This window comes from Anopheles coluzzii, chromosome 2 (genome assembly GCF_943734685.1).
Source record: "Anopheles coluzzii chromosome 2, AcolN3, whole genome shotgun sequence".
NCBI lineage: Eukaryota > Metazoa > Arthropoda > Insecta > Diptera > Culicidae > Anopheles > Anopheles coluzzii.
This window is the reverse complement of record NC_064670.1, coordinates 22,463,177-22,485,455: the sequence shown is the minus strand read 5'-3', so window position 1 is coordinate 22,485,455 and position 22,279 is coordinate 22,463,177. Positions and strand designations below refer to the sequence as shown.

Sequence of the window (22,279 nt, the reverse complement as noted above, 5' to 3'; positions counted from 1 at the left end):
TTTTTAACAAACACACGGTAGTCTTTAGAATAGAATTTTGCGGCTGGTTATCAGGCTAACCTGCATTGTTCATGATGAAACTTAGGTGTACCGAAGTTGTTCGAACTTTATAGCATTTGAATTCATAACATCGATGCAAAATTGCACGTATGAGCTCTTGTTAAAGTTTCAAAGACTGACGGCATCAATCATCTCGTAGCTTTTTTTAACTAAATTTAAGCAGCGATCTTTAGCGTGCCAAAATTGGCTACAATATTGCAACATTTATTTAGCTTTTTGGTTGATTGAATCACTTAAATTAATTCCTTCTGTAAATTTCGTCATGGTGTATAATGTTTTTTGTTGCTATTTTTAAGTTTAAAATTAAAAACCAACCATAACGCCTATGAGTTCATAATGTCAATTGAAAACTAATTTGGTGCTCCACTCAATTGCAGGATAACAAATGAGGCTAATGTGTTTTGCGCCTGGCGGTATGCAAGGAAGCAGCGCACCATGTCGCACTACGGTGGGGAAGATAAGCAAGTGCCATAATTAATATGCCTACAAGATACAGTACCGCCATTAGGCGCTTGATTGGATCCGTCTTAAACAATGTGATCACCTCGCTTTCTTTGAACATGAAACATGCGAAAGGTTTTTGTATAAATAGTCAAACATGCTGCAGTGTAAAGTCACATCACAATCCGCCCCGGTTCAGTCAAACGCAAACAACAAACGCAAAACTACCAACCAACCTTACAATGGCTTTCAAAGTTGCTGCCTTTGCCATTCTGCTGGTCGTTGTCGGTAAGTTTCAGCAGTGTTTCACATGCCCTTTCTTGCTTCCAGTGCTTGTGTTTTGCGGGGAAACTAACTCCTTTCATTTGATCCCTGCTTTCCCGGTAGCCATCAATGCTGCCCCCCAGCTGGACCAGCTGCCCATGACGACGCCCGGAGTCGGTGAGATCCAGGCGCCGGTCGGTGGCAACCAGACGAACCCGGGCGATCTGCAGAACAACCTCAACACGACCGTGCCCGCTAACCCGGCCGAGGGTATGGGCGGTGCGGAGAACGCCACCATGCCGTCCAACATTGGCGGCATGCCGAACCAGCTCGGCACACGGCTCGCCAACCGTATCAACAGCCGCAACAACAAACACTAGAGCAAGGGGCAAATGGCTGATCTGGCAAAAACTGATTCGGATTAACTTGAAAATGAATACCAAAACTGGTGTCTGCAGACGTGCTGTGGATGTAGAATAAAGTTTGTACGATGAGACTACGCAAATGCTGATGAGTTGGTGTTGCAACATTTTGCCCGCAGCTAAATCACCCATTGGCTTGAAGGATATAGCATGGAGTTGCTCTTGAATCTTCAATTCATCATTAATTAACTACACACACACACACTCACACATACTCTCACACAAGCCATCCTACACCCTTGCTACAGTATCCGTTACAGGATCATCACGCAACCGTTCCAGCAAGCGCCTGAATTTACGCTGCCGGTACCGGGCGCACATGGATATTACCATGCGTTTCCGTTTGCTTGCGAGCGCTCGCCATATCCACATCCTTTGATCCGGTGCGACCTTAATGGGCTGTTTAAAATGCATACATATTCCCGATTACATTACCCGTGCCGGGGCGCACTCAGGCGCGTTTAATGTGACAACAAAATTGATTACCCAGACGGTTTGTCCCCGCGGGGGTTTGCGCGTTAACCACAGTTCAGGTGCGGTCGTTCGCCCTTAAAGCACGTCCCGGTCTGGTTTGTCACATGCCAGGCCCAGAGGGTTTTAAATTATTGGCTGAATTTTCTTTGCAAGGACTTCGTGCTCGCTTGACATTAAAGCTTCATCTCATGATTGGGGAAAAATTACCTATAAAAGCTTAATTTTCGCGCATTCCTGTTACTTGCCGATACCGTGCGGAAAACGTTCAACGAATAGGCATCAATTCATTATAATTGACCTCAGTGGTTTTGCTAAACACATGGAGACACACACACCAACACTCCCATACCATTATAGGCTTTTCGCTTTCCACCGATGGGAACAAACAATGGAGACACAATTGTAACGCGAATTGTCGACCAGCCATCGTTTCAGCGGACAAGAACATTTCCCCCCCCGATTGGCCTTGTCGGAAATGGGACCGGCTCATAATTCGATCAAATTGTCCATCATGTCATGCGGACTGTCAGGCGGACTGTCAACGGAAAAGATGTTTCAGCAGAGCAAGGCAAATTGTATAAAGCGTTCCACACTCACCAACGGGTTGCATTATTCCGCGCTGAACGTGAGATTGGTGCACACTTAGTTATCGTGTTTCGTGAAACTGTGAGTTGGTTTGATAATAATAATAGTAATAGTGGATAGAATTTTCCCCAAATTTCTCGTGCCAGTTTGCAACAGTACCAGAACAACCGGTCAGTTTACCAGTGGAGGTGAAAATCAAACACGGCATGCCTGTTTGCATGCGTACGATTTCATAATTCATCATCACTGCTTTCCTGCTTACGAAAGGGTTCTTCTGCGGGGTTCGAACGTGGTGTTTAAGCCTTCCGGGCCACTGTTCGGCACGTCACCGCAACCGTGCGTACCTTTGCGCACGAAATTGGAATTAGCAAACTTCAGCCTGTCGATGAAACGGGTCACATACATGCTTTCCCTCCCTTCGTCCACACAACACGAAACCTTGCGTGGAAACGTCCTATCGTCGTCCGCGCATGGTACGAATTTCGCCAAACTTCCACATGACATTTAACCCCAAAATGAAAGGAATTTTCACCCGCTTTTGTTCACATGTGTGTGTGCGTGTGTGTGGCTGTTTGTGCTCGTTCCCGCGAAATGATCCTCGCTAGTAGACAACGGCACCAGCGTGTTTGTCGGCGTGGCAAATTTCGAGGAAACTTTCATCAAACTGCTTCCCCATTGCCCGCGCCATATTTTTAACTCACTTACAGTAAATTTTCCCGAGAAAACTTAACCATGAAAAATGTGTGCGCTCGTTGTGCGCCACACATGTACGCCATGCTGCCGGGCGCTTCGTTCGGCGCTAAATGGCGCGAGGCACAGCAGCGTGCTAAGTAAAACTTATTGCGCCCTTAGGCGACGGTGGCGCCATCTAGGTGCGTTGTTGCCAAACGACCGAGCATTCTTCTACGTCCCAAAATCCTCCAAAAAAAGAACAATCCGATGCTGTAGGTTTTTGGAAGAAGTGGCATTCCCCCCCCCCCCCGCCCCTTCCGGCTGGCAGGGAGATTGTTTGGGGCTTTTCACCATCGTGCTCACGGCACGACACATGCAACCCATCCGGCACAACAAAGAAAGCCTCCTCCATAATTGATTGCCGATTCAGTGTGATTTACATGTGCTTACTCATGTACTGATGTGTGCCAACTCGCGTTTCGGGTCTGCCGATAAGGTTTGTTTTGCAAAAGTGTTTTCGGATTCGCCCGAAGCATAAATAATCCTTGCAACACATTACGGGATTAGCTTGAGGAGGGGTTTTGGGATGGGAGCGAAGAGGAGTTGTGCTCAGGGAGGATGTCTTCTGCGATGGTGATGTTATTCATACGTACGCGTGTTTGTGTGTGTGTGTGTTTGGGGTGAAGTTTTCGGAAGATTTTTCAACGCCCTCCTCACTATCCTTTCTTCGAATGATAAGCATGAACGATTGCCCAGAATGGGCCGGTTGATTGGGCGTGTAATTTCTTACGATGGGTTGAGCAGAAGCGGAGTTGGTGGAGTCAGTTTCAGTGTGAATCAATAAATTGCCGTTTAAGGGATGGAAAAATTGAGATGGCAAGTGTGCAGCATGAAATTGAGGCGGGCACATAATCGTCTTTGTATTGTTTGTAACGGATGTTTGCAAATTCAAGTTGCTGTTGCTATCAATAGCTGAGCACTGACAGAAGACTTTTATAGAGTGAGTTTGACATCTCTTCTCAATATTCCAGTCCAGCAACGAGAGCAGCTTTAAAACGTGCAGCTCGATAGTTAATCATCGTTCTAACATTATTCACCTAATAAGCCCTGTGCTTGTGTCGTCATAAAGGAACCACAACTACGAAGCGAAGCTTCAAGCTCCTTCCCAAGGGAGAAGAGAAGCGTTCCCTCCCTTACTATCATCATAGCAAATTCCATTTTCCATGCGTATGCGGACGGCAGCACATGAAATCTTAAAATAAACTCGCCCCCGGAATGAAACGAGCGGAAGCGTGGTGGAAGCTATTGCAAACATTTCTCCCAAAAACAAATAACTCTGGCTGAGGCCGGTGGCACAAAATCTCACCAGTTGGCACGGATGGGTAGCAAAGGCCAATGCCAAAGCTCACACATCCCAACCATTCGCGAGGCAGTGCAAACACAACGCACAATGCTTTACCACTGTTTACTTTAAAAAGCACCAGTTTCCACCAGTTCTGGATACCATTGCTAAATGCTCTCTTTCTCTCTCTGTCTCTCTCTGTCTCTCTCTCTCTCTCTCCCTCCATCTCTATCTTCATTTCTGAAATCGCACTCCCCCAAAACCGAACCTCACCAGCCCAATTTCAAGGACGAGCACGTCCACCGAAAATTCGTATTCTTCAAACTTCAACGACCTTCACAGAATCGTCGTCCAAAAATCGAACGCACGATGGTGGACTGGATGGGAAAATGCCCTCCCTTTTTGGCGGAAAAGTCGCATGAATCATGCACGCCACATTTATTTATGCTACCGGCCAGCAGGATCGTCCCCCCCCCCCCCCCCGCTTCCCCTCCTCCTGCTTTCCCGCCACACAAAATGCGTTCGCGTGAAATTGAAACCGACCGCTTTCCGTTGGTCCGTCGTTTTGTCGGCGTGCATTTTTCGTACGATTTTTGCACCAAAAAAAAAAGGAAAAAAAAACCGAAGGCATGGGAAATTGTGTTTTCCCTAAAACATTCGAACGAGCCGGGCGTATCTCATCGTTTCGCGCTTTTTTGTCGTTTTGGTCGCTGTTTTCGGGAACTTTACCGCGCGAAAGCACCACAGCTTTCAACGCATCTTTTCACCAGCCTGCTGCGGCTGTCGAGGAGTGTCGAAAAGTGAGAAAATATTTCTCAAACCCTGTCCTCTCTCTCTTCTCTTTTTCTCCCCTTTCCGCTTACCTTCCGAGGTGGCCGGTTTTTTTCGCAAAAACGTGCGCTCGTTTTTTTATTCCTTTTACACGAGTTTTCCCATGCAAATGCAGTCCACCGACATCGACATGGTCGCTCGGGACGTTTTGGGCGTTATTTTGATTCCAGTGCCTGCTTTGTTTCCGATTCGCGTTAAATTATAATTTTTCACCGTGCGAATGGAGTTGAGTCGGGGGAACGCTTTTCCGGGCGGGCCGCAAAAGGCGAACGAAAAGGCGCCTCGGAATGCTACTGCTTCTCCTGCTGGTAAGAAATATTGAACCCTTGTCGAGGTGGAAAGGTGCAAAATAAATATTAAATTTCCATCTCAATGCAACAGCAAAAAAAAAACCCTCACTCCAAAACGGTTTGAAAAACGATTCGAAGAAAAATCATCAAACTGATTCTCTTTTCCCTTAGGCGGTATCGCTATGCGCAGCAATAATCAATTGAAAGAGGAAGGGCAAGGGCACAAACAATCCCGCCGCGGGCTTTGATGTTCGTATCGTAATCGACACCGAGCTGTGTGTGTGTGTGCAGTGAGAGAGAAAAGAAAAGAAGAGAGCAAGCTTGCAATCCATTTTCCGACCCCTCCGACCGAGGGCCAACACGTAGCAATGCGTGTGCTGTACGGGAAACTGCTAATTGTGTGCCAACACAACAACGGCTTTCCGCTTGAATGAAAAAGCCCTTTCTTTGCCCTCCCTCGCGCACAGCAGCAAAACATTTACATTCGTGTGATAATGCTCCTTTCCATACGAAACGAAAGTGAGCGGTAATTAGAGATGGTGTTGGTGTTTTTTTGCTTTGCAAGAAAGCTTCTTTTTTGGTTTTCCATTTGGTGCTTGATTTAATAACCGAATGCAAGTACTAAAATGCAGTTAGTTGATTGTCTACAAATGGAATCTAAAAACCCTCACCCAAGTTTAACAAGTTCTTGCTGTTAGTATTTCCATTAATTTTGCATTACAAGCGACGCACACAAAAAGTATACAAACTTTCTCAAACAACTAATTTCTCGTCCCGGGCGGAAAAATCCGAACTAACACGACAAAAACTTCACCGGTGACAATAAACCAAGCGTACGAAAAAATGAGGGAAATTTTGCATATTGGCTCGTTTCAAAAGCCCATCCCGCTACAACCCCCCTCCCCCCCTCCCCGTTGTTGCTTGCTTGCTTGCAAGCCCATTCCCGTCCCATTTTCCGCTGCGCGTCGGATGCAAAGTGTTGCAATACCAAGCACCAAAACCTACCAACCCACCCGCCTGTCTACACGCCCGAAAAAAACATTGCCTTACTTTATGCTTTTCCTTGTTGGGGTTGGGTTTTCCAGCCAACACAGAAACTCACGCACACCGAAAATGAAGCAACGGTGCGCTTTTGCCGGGTGCGAAAAGTTGCTGCCGGCGGTGCTGCTGCTGCTGTTCGCGCTGCAGGCAACCGTCCCGGAAGGCACGGTCGCGGGCTGCAGCATGCTGAACAACGACAACGCCGAGCAGCGGGGCGCTGCCATGCTGGCCGATCCGGCCACCGTCAAACAGGTGCCCGAGGTGACGATGCAGGACGCGATCGCGCAGTGCAACCGGAGCTTCATCATCCAGCCGGAGTATCTGGCCGAGCTGAACCAAACCGGCAGCTTCCCGGAAGAAACGGACAAGATACCGCTGGTGAGTTGGTGTGTGTGTGTGTGGTAGCAGCAAACGTTGAAATCGATCGTTGATGGCTTTGATTGCTCTTCGCCCAGTGCTTCATCCGGTGCTATCTGAAAGCGCTCGGCATACTGACGGAGGACGATAAGGTGAACAAGGAGGTGGCGCTCGCCCGCAACTGGGCCACCTCGGGCGAAACCGTCGACGAGTGTCTGGAGGAGATGGGTAAGGGGTTTTCACCACGCAGTTTAACTGCACAACCTGCAGCTTCTTATGTACCTTTCTTGTGTTTAGCTGGTAGTGCCTGCGAACAGGCGTACTTCTTCACGCGCTGCGTCATGACCCGCGCCCTGGTGGATGGGAAGAGCAAGGATAACAAGTAAATAGGAAGCCCGCTGCCCGATACTCGATGCCCGAATCCCGCTTAGAAAGAGAACCTTGAACCTCTGCAACCGCTGTACATAGCTAACGGAGTGCACACAATAAACTGCATCACCTGTTGTTCCTTAGCATCCTTCAAAAAAGGGGACTACTCGCCTCGTGTGGACTTTTATTACTATTTAACTAACTCGAAAGCTCGACTCGCACCTAAACCGCCCGCCGACGCAGCTGCACCGCGTGCGGGAAGGCCAGATTGAGCGATATCTGGTACTGGTACCGGATGTCCTCGTAGCGCAGCTCCGTCGTCAGCTCGTAGTTCCGCAGCAGCTGGGCCAGCAGCGTCTTCAGGCTCATCATCGCGTACCGATAGCCGATGCAGCCCCGCGGCCCACCACTGAACGGCAGGTGGGCGTACGGGTGGCGCCCCCCGTCCGCCAGAAACCGGCCCGGCTCGAACTCGTCGGCCGTCGGGCCCCAAACGTCCTTCCGCCGGTGCAGCGCGTAGAAGTGAAAGAGAAACACGCTGCCCTGCGGGATGCGGTGGCCGTCCAGCACGATTTCGGCCCTGCTCTGCCGCCCAACGATGGGTGCGACCGGCATCAGGCGCATCGCCTCCTTCAGCACACACTCGAGATAGTGCAGATCTTTCATCAGCTCGATCGTTATCTCCTGATCGGGCGAGAAGACCAGCCCGGCCACCTCTTCGTACGCTTTCGTCTGGATGTGGGGATGCATCGCCAGCAGCAGACAGGTATGCGCTAATTGCGTTGCGGATGTCTCATTACCCTGGAGTGGAGTGTGAAAATTAGTTAAACGATCGTGGTGTTACCCAATCCCTGCCGCCCTACCGCTACGATCATCGTGTAGATGTGGTCCGAAATTTCCTCGTCGGAGAAGTGCCGTGCGCTCGGATCGGTCAGTGGCATCTTCATTAGCTGGTCGATGAAAATCTGCGGCTTTCGGTAGTGGTGCTCCTGCTCGGGTTCCAGCTTTTGGTTGCTATTTTCATCACACAAACGACCGATCTCTTCCCGCTTAGCCTGGATAATCTGGGAGGAGAAGGAGAATCAGGACATCAGTGAACGGGATGCTGACCGCTCAATCTCCCCCGTTTTACCTTGCTGGTAAACTGCTGGCAAATGTTGATTGCTCGCATCTCCTTCCGGTACAGCGCGGTGAACTGATAGATGAAGTCAATGTGCAGGAAAATGTTGAAAATTCGTACACCAATCGTTTTGAGTGCTCTGTTTGGTGGTGAAGAAGGGGATAAAATTTAAGCTTTTACTCTAGACTTTCGCACAGCAATAGGCTCAATAAGCTAACAAGAAATCATAATTAACTAAATTGGGTAAGCAGAACCGTGCACGAAGAGCTCGAACGGCACCGTTTAGCCGTTGGGGTTATCTAACCCCTTTTTAATAGCACCACCAGACATTGCAGCAATCAATCGCATAACGATTGCTTTCGCGCTACCTCTCCCCTCCTCCGCTCATCGCAAAACGCCCGCACCCGCGTGACACGTGCAATTGTAAGCCACAGTTGCCAAAACCACACCCGATTACCATTAGACTTGTGCACAAAACTGGCGCTGGCAATTGTGTCGCTAATATGCAACCATTTTTTAACGATAATCTCTCCACACATTAATCGCGTTTTGATGCGAAACGGCAACCACTTACACCTCCAAATTGGCGATGAACTGTTCGGCACCTTCACGCTCCAGCACCTTGCCGCCCAGCGAGGTGCGGCTTATCATCTCGAGCGTACAGGCCGAGATGTACTCGAGGATGTTGCACCGGTCGCCGGAGCGGGCGTACCGGTCCAGCCGCCCCACCAGCCGCTGCGTACAGTCGTTGAAGATCGGCACGAAGCTCTCCAGAATGCGGGCGTTGAACGTGGAGTTGAGCGTTTTCCGGTGCACCTTCCACACATCATCTGCACGGTAAAGAGCGGAAGAAACGGAGGTTTCCTTTACTAACACACATACAGAACCACACAGTGGCAATCCTTACATTTGGCCGCCAGCAATCCGTTCGGCAGCCGGACCACCTTGTACAGGTCCGGCTTGGCCTGGCAGTCCGGATGGGTGAGCACCTTCTGCACCAGCTCCGGATGGGTGAGGCCGATCGCGAGCTGCGACCCGAACCGCAGCGTAAACAGCCGATCGTGCTGCCGGAAGTGGCGATCCAGCACGAGAAACACCTCGCCCGGGCTTTTGCCGAGAAAATCGCCCACATTGCCCAGCCACCGGTGGGTGGGACGGGCGCGCGGAATGTCGTCGGCCCAGCGGAGCCGCTGCTTCCAGTACCAGGACAGCGTTACGGCGCACAGGCACGCCGCCAGTACAAACAGCCCGGGAAGCATGCCGATTTGGGATGGGTTTTGTGGACGAACCGACCGTTTCCACTGCACTGCAAAAATGCAACTGTCGCTCGCTGCAACATTGCACCATCGTCCGACGGTTTGGGGCTAATCAGTAAAACCGGGAGGGGAGGACCCCGACGAAAGGTACGTATTGTCGGTATGTTTCACCACCACCTTGCGACTTGCTGTTGACTTTACTTGTTAGGAGTCTCCCTTTTTGTGCTGGGGTGTAGGGGAAAGGGGTAAGTGAGCGAGCGTTTTTCCGCCAGCGACCCAACGGTGCGTGTACAATAAAATCGAAAATTAGTGCAAAACTCCGTTGGCACAGACGGTTGATGAGGCCCGGGCTACGGGGTGCGTACGTGAAACATAATTTATGCTATTATTTTTGCGATGTGCGGTGTGTTTGTGTGTGTGTGCGTGCTATTGTCTGGGAACTAATCGGCCGGGCTGATGTCTGAAATTACTACGGGGGTTTTTTTTCCTGCTACACGCAATGGCTTTCTCGAACGGCAGTAGACTCCAATAAATGGCAGGAGGTGAGTAGTACTAAGGGCAATCAATGCTATGAAGCAGGGGAATTGGCTGATGAAAGTGAAAGTATGGTAACTAGGCAATGGCTCAGTCCAGGGTGTATAGATAAAGGTACCACGCTGTTATAACACCGGGGGCGGGTCCAATTCTCATCAGACATTTAGACATTTTATTACACTTAGACTCTTTGTAATCTTAATATTTATTTTAACAGGACAGGGCAGGACTAATGCAATAACTTTTGGTGAACCACATAATGGAAAGGCATAGAGGTGTGAACACACCAAGATGAGAACTAAGTCATTTTACCCCTTTTCCATTTTACGGTGTATGAAATCAAAGAATGTGTTCCTGTATATATAAAACATAAAATATCACTCACTGCAATGTCCTCCAATCGTGCATGGAAGGGTTGGCTATGTTTTCTAGCATGGTCAACAACCCCCAACATTGAAGCTTTCTTCCATAAAGCTCCTCCGGCCAATCCAAAGCTCGCAAATCCAGCATGTGCGTTACATCGAAGAAGCGTTACCCGTTAGGCAAAAACCGGTTTTCACGAGCTCGCCAACGCTCCAAATCGGTGCGATTTTCCCTCGCTGTCGATCGTTTTTGAAAGTCGCTGTAAGGGTTAGCTATATCAAACAAGCGTAGGTGTAGGTGGAAGTAAACAAAAATGAACATGTTTCATGCATGATCAACATTTTTAACTCCATGTATAAAAATAATTAGGTGAATTTTCCATACATAAAATAGATTCCGGACTTTATCGCAATTTCTCAAATCTACCATTTGTTTTTATGCACACAGAACGTAAAGAAGTTATTGTTTTATTTTGATATTTATTAAACATTCTATTATATGAACAAACTCTATCTCCCGCTTCAAACATGATAAAAAGGACCAAGAATAGTTGCAAATCCTCGCTGAAGAGCATAAAGATGTGCACAGTTGTTTGCTGTCGTTCCAATTATCCTACAAAACTGGCTCATCAAAACCTTTCTTGGGTGATGCCGCCGCGCCAGTTTTGGTCTGGCCACACAGGTGACGATGCCGGTGGAAAGTTGGCTGCAAAATAACAAGAAATACATCAGCCTAAGCGTTCACTGTAGCATTGCCAAACAATCACAACATACCTACCTTTTAAAAATTATCTGCTACAGTGGCACAGCATCATATTTTGTTTATCTGGATTGATAAAATAACACGCCTATCCATATTATGTTGATTTTCATACAAAATAATCAACAGACTGTAGCACTTGTAATTCACATCAGTTACACAGTTTGTTTACGTTTTTTTTCACGCGTTCATGGGGGAGAAAGAGATGCCATGACACAACGAGGGAGAGAAACCCGTCCGGCAAAATGAGTGTATTTTTTGAGTGATTTGAGTGACGCTGTCGAAATACAGTGTCTCTTCGACCAATGAGTTACACCCTCGCGCGAGCCCTCCCCCTCCCCACCCGTAACGCACGGTGCGCTCTGCAGTTCTCAATGTGTTTGTGTTCTTTCGAGCCATGCTACCAACACATGTAAAGATAGTTGTTTCTTTCGTTTTTCGTTTTCTTTCATGCACTTATTCTAAAACTAAACACAAACACTGTCATTTTTTATTACATTAAACACTTTATTGAAACATAAAGTACACACAAAAGTACACATTTAGAATCCAATGACGTCATACCGGGTCGAGCCAGGCTGCGGGAAACTTGTCGACAATCTGCGTTGCCTCTGTTCAGCAAATTCTTACCTGTCGATGCACGCACTGCATGTGCGTCTGTACACACTGTTCACTTCACACTTTATCAAAACACACCGGCCCACGAGACTTATAACGAAATGCGCATCAACGCACAAACACTGCGCGCGGGACTTAGAACGAAACGCGCACAACCATCTCCGACAAAGCGTCGCGCTGTACTGCTGGTTTTGTACGCGTAGGAGGGGGGACATACGGATCGATGGTTCGATGCTGTAGTATAAACGAGACAACACGATGTGACGAGCAGCTCCAAGTTGAGCTCGCTGAAAGAAGACACACACACATTCACAGACGGCTCGTCAAATCACGGTATTTGTATTGGTGTTAGTGAAGCGCGCGTGTAAAACAGAATGCGAAATCTCATCGCAGCGCGTTTCTCCTTGCTTCCTCAAGCTTTCTCATACCCCTCGGCCTGAATCACTCAAAATTTGGGGTCTCATTGTTTGCGTGGAAATGAGCGAGATGCAGCGATTTTTGAACGTCAAAAACCCTCGCCATGTTATACGGGCGTTTGACAGCTGCCGCCATATTTGACGGCGTTTGATAAGCACTTCATCGAAAAAGGAAAAGTGTAAACAAACACCTCGTGAAAATTTCGATTCTCATTTGGGCGTGCTGTTTTCCCCGTTTTCTTTCAATTAAATCCTTCGCCCAGCGTAGTATAGTTGTGTGCTTGTGTGTGTGTACGTGAGTGTTTATCCTTCGATCGCAGGAAGCTAAACCGCTTGACGTTCTTGCGATGGAATTTGGTGGTTCAAGAACGCCAAGCCGACAGATTTCTGCATCATGAAATACCAGCAAAGGCGCCCGCGTACACGAGAATGAGTGCATCCGGCAAATCGGAAATCGATAACAGCGCTTTCATAGCTCTCTGTGTGTGTGCTGCTGCTGCTGCTGCTGCTGCTCTTTGTATTTTCTGATTTTCTACCACCGACCGATGGGAGCGAGTCTCAATTTTAACATGCACCGTACTTGCCTCATACACGCCGCATAGTAAAAAGAAATTGATTTTGCTCCTCATTGGGTTGGTCGGTAGAAGATGTCAAGCGTCGATACAAGGATGTCTCGTACATAGAGTAGCATAGTTTCGTTGTACTGTTAAAGATATAATAGCATTTGATCGTATCTAGCCGTATCTATTAGCTGTCCCCTTCGAACGACACCGGTTGTTGGGTGCAAGGGAAATATGGAAACTGTCGAAAGTGCACAGCCGCCTGGCAGTGAAGCGGATGTACAGGAGAACGAAACGGTGGCTACGACCGACGGTGGAGCGGGCATACCATCCGGGTGCCCGATGGCAAAGCGTAGAAAAGTCGATTCGTCATCCGGCAGTGGGAAAGGGAGCGAATCGGAGGAAGACAATTCGGCGAACGCGACACCGAAAGAGGCCGCTGCGGTGGATAACCTGCGCGAGTTTGACGTCCTGGATGAGGTGCAGGGTGATAACTCAGACGAGGACTCGGAAACGGGTGGTAAGCGATCGCTGTTTAACGAGGGAAGAAACAAATGAAATTAATAGTAATCTTATCCCTTTCCCCACCAGCCGGTGACATGGATGATGGCAGCTCGGAAGGATCGGACGTCAACTACGACGATATAGAGTCCATGCTGGATGAAGGCCTGCCGGAGGAGCTGCGCAACACGAACAAGAAGCAGCCGTACGAAGAGCGCTTCAAGCAGGTGCTCGAGGAGAAGGGTCGCAATCATTTCGAGGTGCTGCCGGAAGGATGGGTCCAGGCCACGCACATGAGCGGAATGCCGCTGTATCTGCACAAAGCGTCCCGCGTTTGTACCGCCTCTAGGCCATACTTTCTCGGGCCGGGCAGTGTGAGGGTAAGTAATTTCGCTGATATCGAGAGAGTGAGGAGTTTCTAATCCCTTTTTTTTCGCCTTTTCAGAAACATGAAATACCGCTCAGCGCCATCCCTTGTCTCAACTATCGCAAAGCGCTCGAGAAGGAGGATGAGCTGAAGAAGGAACTGGCGGCCGCTACCGCTGCCCAGGCAGCCGCCGCTGCAAACGGTGCCGAAAACGGCGACGCGAGCAACGAGGCTGCCAGCGAAGGACAGGAAGGAGGAGTCACCAAAGAAGCGGCCGAACCGGTCCCGGAGCGTCAGCTACACAACGCACAGCTGAGTAAAATGATTGCCAGCGCTACGACCACTGCCGAGGCACAGGCCAACGCCAAGCTGCTGCCGCTGAAGGTGAGCGCCAAGATCGAAACGGTCACCGAGAACCTGAAGGCCCAATCGCTCACCTCGGATGCGGTGGTGGAGTACTGCAAGAAGCTGTTCCGCTTCAAAACGATACGCGTGCTGCGCTTCAAATCGTGGGCAGCACGTCGCAAGTTCACCAAGCACCGGAAGCACATAAAGAACTTGCAGCGCCCGACGCTGCCGGACGGTACGAAGCTGATCACCTTCCCGATGCTGAACATCGAGGACGAACAGGGCAATCCGCACGCCCGGCCGAAGAAGGAGTGGATCATGAACCCGAACGGCAAGAGCTACGTTTGCATTCTGCACGAGTACGTGCAGCACGCCCTGCGCAAGCAGCCAACGTACGAGTTCAAGGAGCTGGAGAACGCAGCGACCCCCTACTCGGCGACGGTTACGATAAACGAGCTAAAGTACGGCACTGGCTACGGTACCAGCAAAAAGCAGGCGAAAAGTGAAGCCGCCCGTGAAACGCTCGAAATCCTCATCCCCGACATGAAGGACAAAATTACGGGCAAGGATGCGAAGGGTGCCTCGAACGGTGGTGGCGCCGGTGCTGGCGGCAGTGGCAGCGGTGGCTCCCAGCAGCAATCGTCCGATCTGCGCGAGCTGTCCGTGTTCGATGAGATCAAAATCGAGGACCCGAGGGTGGCCGAGTTTTGTGCGAAAACGACGGAACCATCGCCCCATGCCATCCTGCTTACCTGCCTGCAGCGCAACTTTGGGCTCGGCGAGGTGCACATCAACTACGAGGTGAACACGATGAAGCACCGGAAGAACGAGTTCACCATGACGGTGGGCAAGCACGTGGCCACGGTCGTGTGCAAGAACAAGCGGGACGGCAAGCAGCGCGCCTCGCAAGCCATCCTGCAGATACTGCACCCGCACATCAAGACCTGGGGCTCGCTGTTGCGACTGTACGGCAACCGGTCGGTGAAGTCGTACAAGGAGAAAAAGCAGGAGGAGCAGGAAATTACCGTGCTGCAGAGCAAGGCCGCCATCAACCAGCCGAACTACGCGATCCTGGAGAAGCTGAAGCAGGAAATGTCCAAGCTAGAGGAGCGGCAGCGCAATGTGCGCGTGATCGGTAAGTTTGTGCCACCGTCGGATGTGGATCTACCGACCGGGGCGGGGGCAAACTTAAAGAACGTGGATCTATAGGTGGGTTTGTGTTCGGCGCGAGACCCATCGGTGCGAGACTGAGCAGAAACTGTGCAGCACTCTGTAGCAGGGCAGCAAGCAGCAAAAATCCAGTGATTCAGCTAAGATTAGCAGCGACAACCGGCTGGCAACCGAGTGCCGCAGCTTACCTATTTGCAGAGCAGGCAATAACCATCACAATTCCTACAATCTTCATCATTTCCCGTGCTTTCTCAGCCCAAGCAGGAGGGGGGAAAGTCCTTTAAATAGATTTATTCTTAATTTTATCTACTACATCCATAGAAAAAGTCAGAAATCGTTGTATATATAACGAACGCTGTAAAAGTGAGGAGCGTAGCAAGTGCACACAACACTAAACGAGAATTGATTCGCCAAGAAAACGGTAAAGCCATACATTAAAGCAATTCAACGTCTCTTTTCATTCAATGCATCGTAATGGGTGAAAGAAAATTCCTTTGCAGCGAATAAGGAATAAGGTAAAAGCAGTTAAAAAGGTTTCTTTCTACAAATTAACCATACCGTGACGCTGGCAGCGGAGAGTTTGTTAGGAAACATTTGTGGTTTTAATTTATTTCTTTGCAAATTGTTTCTCTTCCCACCTTCCCACCGCTGTATGAACTGAGGCTTCGTCGGCCGAATCGATCGAGAGCACTGTCTGAGTGTGTTAAAGTTAGGTAGATCCGCCGCATGACATTAAAGAGCTACAGTTTAATGGTGAAACATGCTTCTACTAGTCTTCCTACCACATACACGGATACACACATCTCCGAGGACGCTTCCGATTTTGGTCATTTTTTTGAAGTTTCGCATGCATGGCCCAGTGTCAAGTACACCACAGAACATCCATCCCCTAGCCCCTAACACCGTTTTTCTTTTTTGTGCTTTATAGTGTTTGTCTGTTTGTTACTTAATCTAATGAATGCGTGTGTTTGCTTGCTTGCGATAGTAATGCTCATGATGCTAATAGTTTAATAATTATGGCTCAACATAACTTCCGTTGCGCTCGTCGCTTCTTAACCACTAAAGCGAAGCTTAACTTCTACTACATCTTTGTTTTTTTTTTCTCCAAAGACTCTTCTAATGAATCTTTACCGCCACCAGAATGTTGCCGTATGGATCCGATTACGTTCGCTACTCCCTTCTCAAACCATTGAAATTATCATGCAGCAGTTAGCTGTGGTGCAATTGAGTTAGGTGCCTTTTGGTTTAACGGTTGTTTGCATAGTTTTATCTAATTCCACTTTACACACATATACGACGTAATGGCTTTCACCCTGCCACCTTCACACAAGCCTAGTGCTCGGGTGAGGCGCAGGAATGAAAAAGCGAATCCGAATTAGATTTTTTCGCGCTTTTGTTTTGAGTTGCATTTTGGGTTGGTTTGTGCGTTTGTTATTCGCTCTCTCTCTCTTTATTTCACAGCATCCCTGAAGCATTTTGTTTTGGTAGCTTTGCAACCGTGCCATTTGAGATGCATTGCATTAGCTGAATGTCGCTGCTGCTGCTGCTGCGGCTGGCTCCATCGTTTTGATATCACATTTAAGTATATTTGTATGCTTTGCTGACCAGTTTATGTACAGTTGATCAGTTGGTTTTTTTTTTGTTTGAGTAATTATTACTATTATTAATTCCCGCCTGCCTTTACTAAACATGCATGGTTGCATTGGGTTAAGAAACCTGGAATTTCAAAAAGAGGGGCCTTGTTGTTGCGTGTTTGATGAGTAAAGTAAATAGTACGGTTTTAACGGTGAGCACCACGTGGTCATGTGTATTGGACACGCATCACGGGCAAGCGATCCTTGAACGCGTGTTGTCAGATTTTGTGCAGCACTGTGTTGTGAAGCTTTTTCCTGATTTTGTACATCTCATGTTGTATGCTTTGTGACTAGGTATTTGTATGTGTGTGTGTGTGTTTTAGGTTTAATTTTACGTTTTTAGGCACTTATACAATTATTTGCGGCCTATCTTTTTTTTAAATAGTTTCATCCTGTTCCTCTACCATTTCTCTCCACGTTACCCATACCTGGTATTTACCTTACTCGCTAGCAAAATTGTGTTGTGTGTTGGTCGATTCGAACTCGTACACGCGGGGATTGTGTACTAATGGGGGCTGAAAGTAAAAAAAAAGCTACATACAAACTAATCTCCTCCACCCTTCTGCGCCGGGTGGGTCGGGATGACCGTCGCTTAATCCATTCCTGATGCCACGAAGGCTTAGTGTGGCGCGGCCCCTTTCACCCTGACACTCTCTCTCTCTCTCTCTCTCTCTTTATTAATCTCTCTACATCGGGAAGGTCAGGGCATTGCCGCTTGAAACCATCGCTACTGGTGTGGTGCATTCGCTTTTCGCCTAGCCATGAAAACCCGTCCAGCAGGGGGATGAGGCTAATGCGTAGTGCGTACAATTTTTACAATCCTACCCTTATCCTTATCGGGTTGTTTTGTTGGTGGTTCCCCTTTTTTTTTTGTTTTCGTTTGAGTGTTTGCAAATTTCAATACCAATCTGGTGCAATAATATGTACTACATCATTTGTTGGGTGGTGGTGGTGTGTTTTGTCGTCCCCGCTTCTCCAGAAAGAATATGATAGGATACGGCCCATAAAGCAGCTTTTCGTCTACCATTATGAGTGTTTTTTTGTTGTTGTGGTGTAATTTACTTCCCTAACTTGCTTCTTTTGCTCCTGCACAGGAAACAGCGCTCCAATAAATAAGAACATTTACTGATGAGTGGACAAAATCCCCAAAAAACACAAGCTGGCTTGCGGCTGCTGCTGCTGCTGCTGCACCCTACAACAAGGAAACAAATGATGCCCTCTGTTTTGGCAGGGTGAAAATGTCCCGTTTTTTCTCTCTCTCCAGCAGCACCATGCAGCGCTGGATGATGGACAGCCGTTGAAGGCAAAAACGCAAGTGATGGTGGTTAGAAAAATGCTCAAAATAGTGTAGTGTCGTAAGCATGCATGCTTCCTTCTGCCTGTTTTGCTGCTATATTGAGGGGGCTGCTGGGACTGGTACAATATGTTGTCATTGTCACTGCTTTTTCTTCTTTTCACAGCGATCTTCCCCACACAGTAACACACACAAATAAGATTTGATCTTGAAATACAAGCAGCATCATAAAGTTGGATTTGTACGTATAATGTTTTGGGCATGCCGTGTGTGCGTGTGTGTGTGTGTGTGCCTGCCCGTTGGGATTGGGGGTGGCCGAGAAACTGAAAGTCCACTTTCACCACTATCACACCACCATCAGGGAAGAAAGCTACATTGTTCGGATTTATTTGCACCCCTTTTTTCCTAGCATTGGTCTAGCATAATAGAACGGAAATGGAACTGCTTTGCTGCGATTCCCTCTACTCGCTCCCTCTCTTACACTAACAATTCTTTTTCTTTGTTTTTGCTAACGAGACGGATCTTGTGTGTGTGTGTGTGTGTGTGTGTGTGTGTGTGTGTGTGTGTATGTGCGAGATTTAACAACATATATGCTCTGTATGGTACGCGTGAACTCTACAACACGCGCATACGCTCTGCCTCTTTTCAATTCGATCTGCATTGCACATTGGGGGCCACACGCGAAATGTGAGTGGCGACATTAACAAAACGTGTCCGTTTTACAATTACAATCACCTGTGTGTGCGTGTGTTTATGGTCACTGCTTGTTTTATGGCATTACAATTTACAACTGATGCTAGAACCGTGTAGACAATATGTTCCTTAACTGTCTAGTAATTGGGTTTTGCTGTATGCTGTTGCGTTATGTATTTATCTTGTGAGTTGCTTTTGATTTGCTCTTTTTCACCATTTCTTCCTTCCTATCAATAGCGCTCTATATTTATTCCATTGTGTATGCTTCCTATTTTCAAGCTTTCGATAATTATTGATATAGTATCTCCTTTTCCATATAAATGTCTGGTACGTTTGTATCAATTTCATGCAGTTAAAGAAAACATTTACCTATGCGATTTGTGTATGGTTTTCTTTTTCTTTGCAATTCTTTTGTGTGCCTTTATGTGCAGCTCTGTATCCCCGCACATTGCCTTGCTAATGGTAAGAAAAATTATTTCTAAACTCATACACAAAAATACACTGTATCAAACCATTCCCCCAAGGGTGGATCCCCTGCGGATCCTGCGAAACGAGCGTTAAAGCGATTTTTTGTCTGTGTTTTTGATTGGTTTTGTTGTAGTTTTGTATTATATATTGGTCATAGTTTCCCCTCTAACTCCCCACCCCCCTATCCCCACCACCTGAAGGACTACGCTGAATCTGTGTGCCTTCATAAGACATCGTACGAGGGCGGACCCCTCACCCAGCTGTACTTTGTTTTCCGATCACTTTGTTAGCTTCCGTTGACGGTACGAAGCCATCCGGACGGTTGGGGTGGAATGGTCACTGACCCGAACAGTGCCGTACCGAGGGCAACGATCACCACGACCAGTGGCAGGGTGGGCGAGCACCAGGACCTTGCCGATGGCTGGGCAGCATTACAGGCGTCCGCATCGTTGCAGCTCTGCAGGCATCCGTGCACGTATCTGGTGGGACGATTGTTGGAAAGGGGGGAGAAGAAAATGAACGCCAGTTACTGTGGAACCGTGGTTTTTGAGAAAATCGAATCGATTATCCCGCGAATCGATGGTCCTCTTACCTATCGTCGTAGTAGAACCGTCCGCAGTGTGACATGCGAATTATTTCGGTATCCGTCGTCAGGGTGCCACTGTCCAGGGCGCATCCACGAACGGTGATCGTTTCACCGGTGTCATCTGCAGAACAGAAACGAGAGAGAGAGAGAGAGAGAGAGAGAGAGAGAGAGAGAGAGAGAGAGAGAGTAAGAAAAAGCGATAGCACATCAAATGGAATTGAATCGCGATCGATGGGTCGGTTCATTTTCACTTATTTTAAATGGGATTTGGGGAATCATCACGCGTTTGCAATTGCAATACGTCCCTAAATCGATACAGTTAGCTTTTAATTAAAACACGTACATCCAAACATGCAGGATGCCGGATGGACTTTCCCACCTATCATCATTACAAGGCAATTAGTTGCACCTAAGCTAATGCCGATCGATGCGTTTGTCACGTCCTTAACGGCTGCAATTAATGGAATTTCCATGGTAATTCCTATCCAGCCTTTTCGCTGTATCGCTTCAAGCGTGTGTTTTGTTTGTTATTTCTTCTTTTTTTGTGCCACTTTGCCTTGCTGCACTTTATGCATCATCGACCTTGCTGGCCAAGTATTGGCGCCGGTACATGCGTACCAGACGACACCAGACACACAGGCACTAAATTTCACACGTCACTTTATGGTGCACCGGGGTGCGACGGGGTGGTATTTGGACGCGTGGTCCTCCTCTACCTTGGACCGTGGATCGTGCTAGCAGGAAACAACCAGGCCACATGTTGACAACTCTGGGAAGATACGATGTGGCCTTTTGATCCTTGTTTTGCTCCAAAGGTCAGAACAGAGCTGACAAGGATTGTGTGTGGCTGCGTGTGTGTCGTGTGAGTAATTGACTTTTGTGCAATAACAAAACAAACCGTGCTGTGTATGGTGTGTTGTGGTTGTGTACAATGCATCCAATAAAGGCACAGCAATCAACCATTTACAGGCCACAGGAAATGAAATGGATGCTTTGGTGTTATTTTCATGTTGATTGGTTTAGAGGTTTTTTTTTATCATTTTTGTATAAAGTGTACCACCCCAAGTAACCAAAAAAAAGATTTAAAAAAAACTTGCGATTTGAACCCGTCTCGGCGGATACAAAACATGGTCGGGCAACGCATACGGCTAAAAGTAAGAAACAAATTTGCTGTGTTATTTATCAATATGAATGTAATTTTGACAAACATTAGACACTTTTTTACTGTTTTCTGAGGTAGTTTTGAATTTGAATTGAATGAACAGCATTATTCACCGCTCGCGAGAGGTTTTCCAACATTTCAGCTATCCCAAATATATGACAAACTATCGAGAAACATTGCACAAGCGGCGAATAAATGGGGTGAATCTTTGCAACCCGACATAGAAATACACTTCAATAAACAGTTTTCATCAGCACTTTCCAAACGATTGCACGAAGCTCATCGATCTAACCTTTTCTGCGCAACGCAACATTAAACATTCGCTGCACTACTAGCTACATTGTAGCGCTGACCTCTGCACCGCACCCCGGTGGGATGGGGGAAAAAAACAATAATAAATAAAGAAAATGGAAAGAAACAAGCGAACCAGCGCAATAATACTCACCATAATAGCCGGCAATTTTGATGCAGGACGTGGCCGGAAACAGCCCATCCCGGCCCTTGCGGCCGCCCATGCACGGTGACTCCAGGATCGCCGCCGAGTAGTTGTTGTGGAACGGATCATCGCACGCCTTATTGGCACCGTTCATTGAAACGCACTTAAAGCAATCGATACCGTGCGCTGGTAATGGAGGCGGCGCATGTTGTTTTTTTTTTTTCAAGCGCAGATGCGGGGAGAAAATAGAGAAAAAGGAAACGTGTGATTTAACACCGAACACAAGTGACTGAATGCATAGCAGCGAGAGAGAGAGCGAGCGAGAGAAAAATACAGGTAAATGAAACTGTTTTCTTTAGGTGGGTGGGATGGCCAAAACTTGGCAATGAAAAGGATCATAAATCAATTTATTTTCCCTACTCGCACACTCGGGCTGGAGCAATCTCCAAAGATGGTACAGTTTTTTTTTTGTTGCTGATTATTTGTAGCATAATTCGATTGTACAGTGTTCTGTATTCCATTGAGAGATGCTGAAGCTAGTTTTGGATGGAAAAAGGCGTCACTATTCGACAAGTTCGTTAGAGAAATGACAAGTTCTATTTGGCAACGGACAAATTCCATTGTTTTTTTTTTTTTGTTTTTCACCAAACCTCTCGCTAGCTGCTTGGCTTGCCTTGCGCAAAAAGGACGCAAAAACTGTTTTACAAACATTAAATTCGCCCTTGCACAGACATTCACGCACACGTGCGCTATGCAAATGCAAGATTTACGTTAATTGGCTTATGAATAAAAGATGGTGTGTGTGTGTGTACGCTCACCTGGTCCCTCCCTCAGCATTCCGTACCA

The 22,279-nt window shown here is 47.7% G+C and overlaps 5 protein-coding genes across 7 annotated transcripts in view; 3 read left to right on the top strand and 2 right to left on the bottom strand.

Moving 5' to 3' along the window:
- The first annotated feature begins 663 nt into the window (after positions 1–663).
- Positions 664–1,270, top strand: LOC120950843 (uncharacterized). Its single transcript, XM_040369197.2, has 2 exons — positions 664–789; positions 889–1,270. Exons 1-2 carry the CDS (start codon positions 744–746, stop codon positions 1,143–1,145), a joined length of 303 nt encoding a protein of 100 aa, XP_040225131.1. The 5' UTR covers positions 664–743; the 3' UTR covers positions 1,146–1,270.
- Positions 1,271–2,206: 936 nt separating this feature from the next.
- Positions 2,207–7,309, top strand: LOC120952232 (uncharacterized). The gene is made up of 4 exons (XM_040371449.2): positions 2,207–2,327; positions 6,467–6,800; positions 6,878–7,007; positions 7,077–7,309. Exons 2-4 carry the CDS (start codon positions 6,495–6,497, stop codon positions 7,163–7,165), a joined length of 525 nt encoding a protein of 174 aa, XP_040227383.1. The 5' UTR covers positions 2,207–2,327; positions 6,467–6,494; the 3' UTR covers positions 7,166–7,309.
- A 49-nt stretch (positions 7,310–7,358) lies between these two features.
- On the bottom strand, positions 7,359–10,814 carry LOC120952231 (probable cytochrome P450 313a4). The gene is made up of 5 exons (XM_049606483.1): positions 9,176–10,814; positions 8,843–9,098; positions 8,281–8,407; positions 8,012–8,212; positions 7,359–7,949 (listed from the first exon to the last, which is right to left on the bottom strand). Exons 1-5 carry the CDS (start codon positions 9,525–9,527, stop codon positions 7,371–7,373), a joined length of 1,515 nt encoding a protein of 504 aa, XP_049462440.1. The 5' UTR covers positions 9,528–10,814; the 3' UTR covers positions 7,359–7,370.
- A 1,541-nt stretch (positions 10,815–12,355) lies between these two features.
- Positions 12,356–15,603, top strand: LOC120948398 (microprocessor complex subunit DGCR8). 3 transcript variants are annotated; one of them, XM_040364665.2, is made up of 4 exons: positions 12,356–12,505; positions 12,953–13,294; positions 13,366–13,655; positions 13,721–15,603. In XM_040364665.2, exons 2-4 carry the CDS (start codon positions 13,009–13,011, stop codon positions 15,197–15,199), a joined length of 2,055 nt encoding a protein of 684 aa, XP_040220599.2. In that variant the 5' UTR covers positions 12,356–12,505; positions 12,953–13,008; the 3' UTR covers positions 15,200–15,603. The 3 variants fall into 3 exon arrangements, with proteins under 3 accessions (XP_040220599.2, XP_040220598.2, XP_040220600.2); XM_040364664.2 differs by having other exon boundaries at positions 12,356–12,509; XM_040364666.2 differs by having other exon boundaries at positions 12,356–13,294.
- Positions 15,604–15,734: 131 nt separating this feature from the next.
- The window catches only part of LOC120948399 (uncharacterized), a 9,335-nt gene continuing 2,790 nt past the window's right edge, over positions 15,735–22,279 (bottom strand). The window contains exons 2-4 of the mRNA XM_040364668.2: positions 21,443–21,619; positions 19,842–19,956; positions 15,735–19,728 (exon numbers count right to left, since the gene is read on the bottom strand). Of these exons, the coding sequence (XP_040220602.2) occupies positions 19,536–19,728; positions 19,842–19,956; positions 21,443–21,619 (485 nt within the window). The 3' untranslated portion in view covers positions 15,735–19,535. The remainder of the gene's footprint in view (positions 19,729–19,841; positions 19,957–21,442; positions 21,620–22,279) is intronic.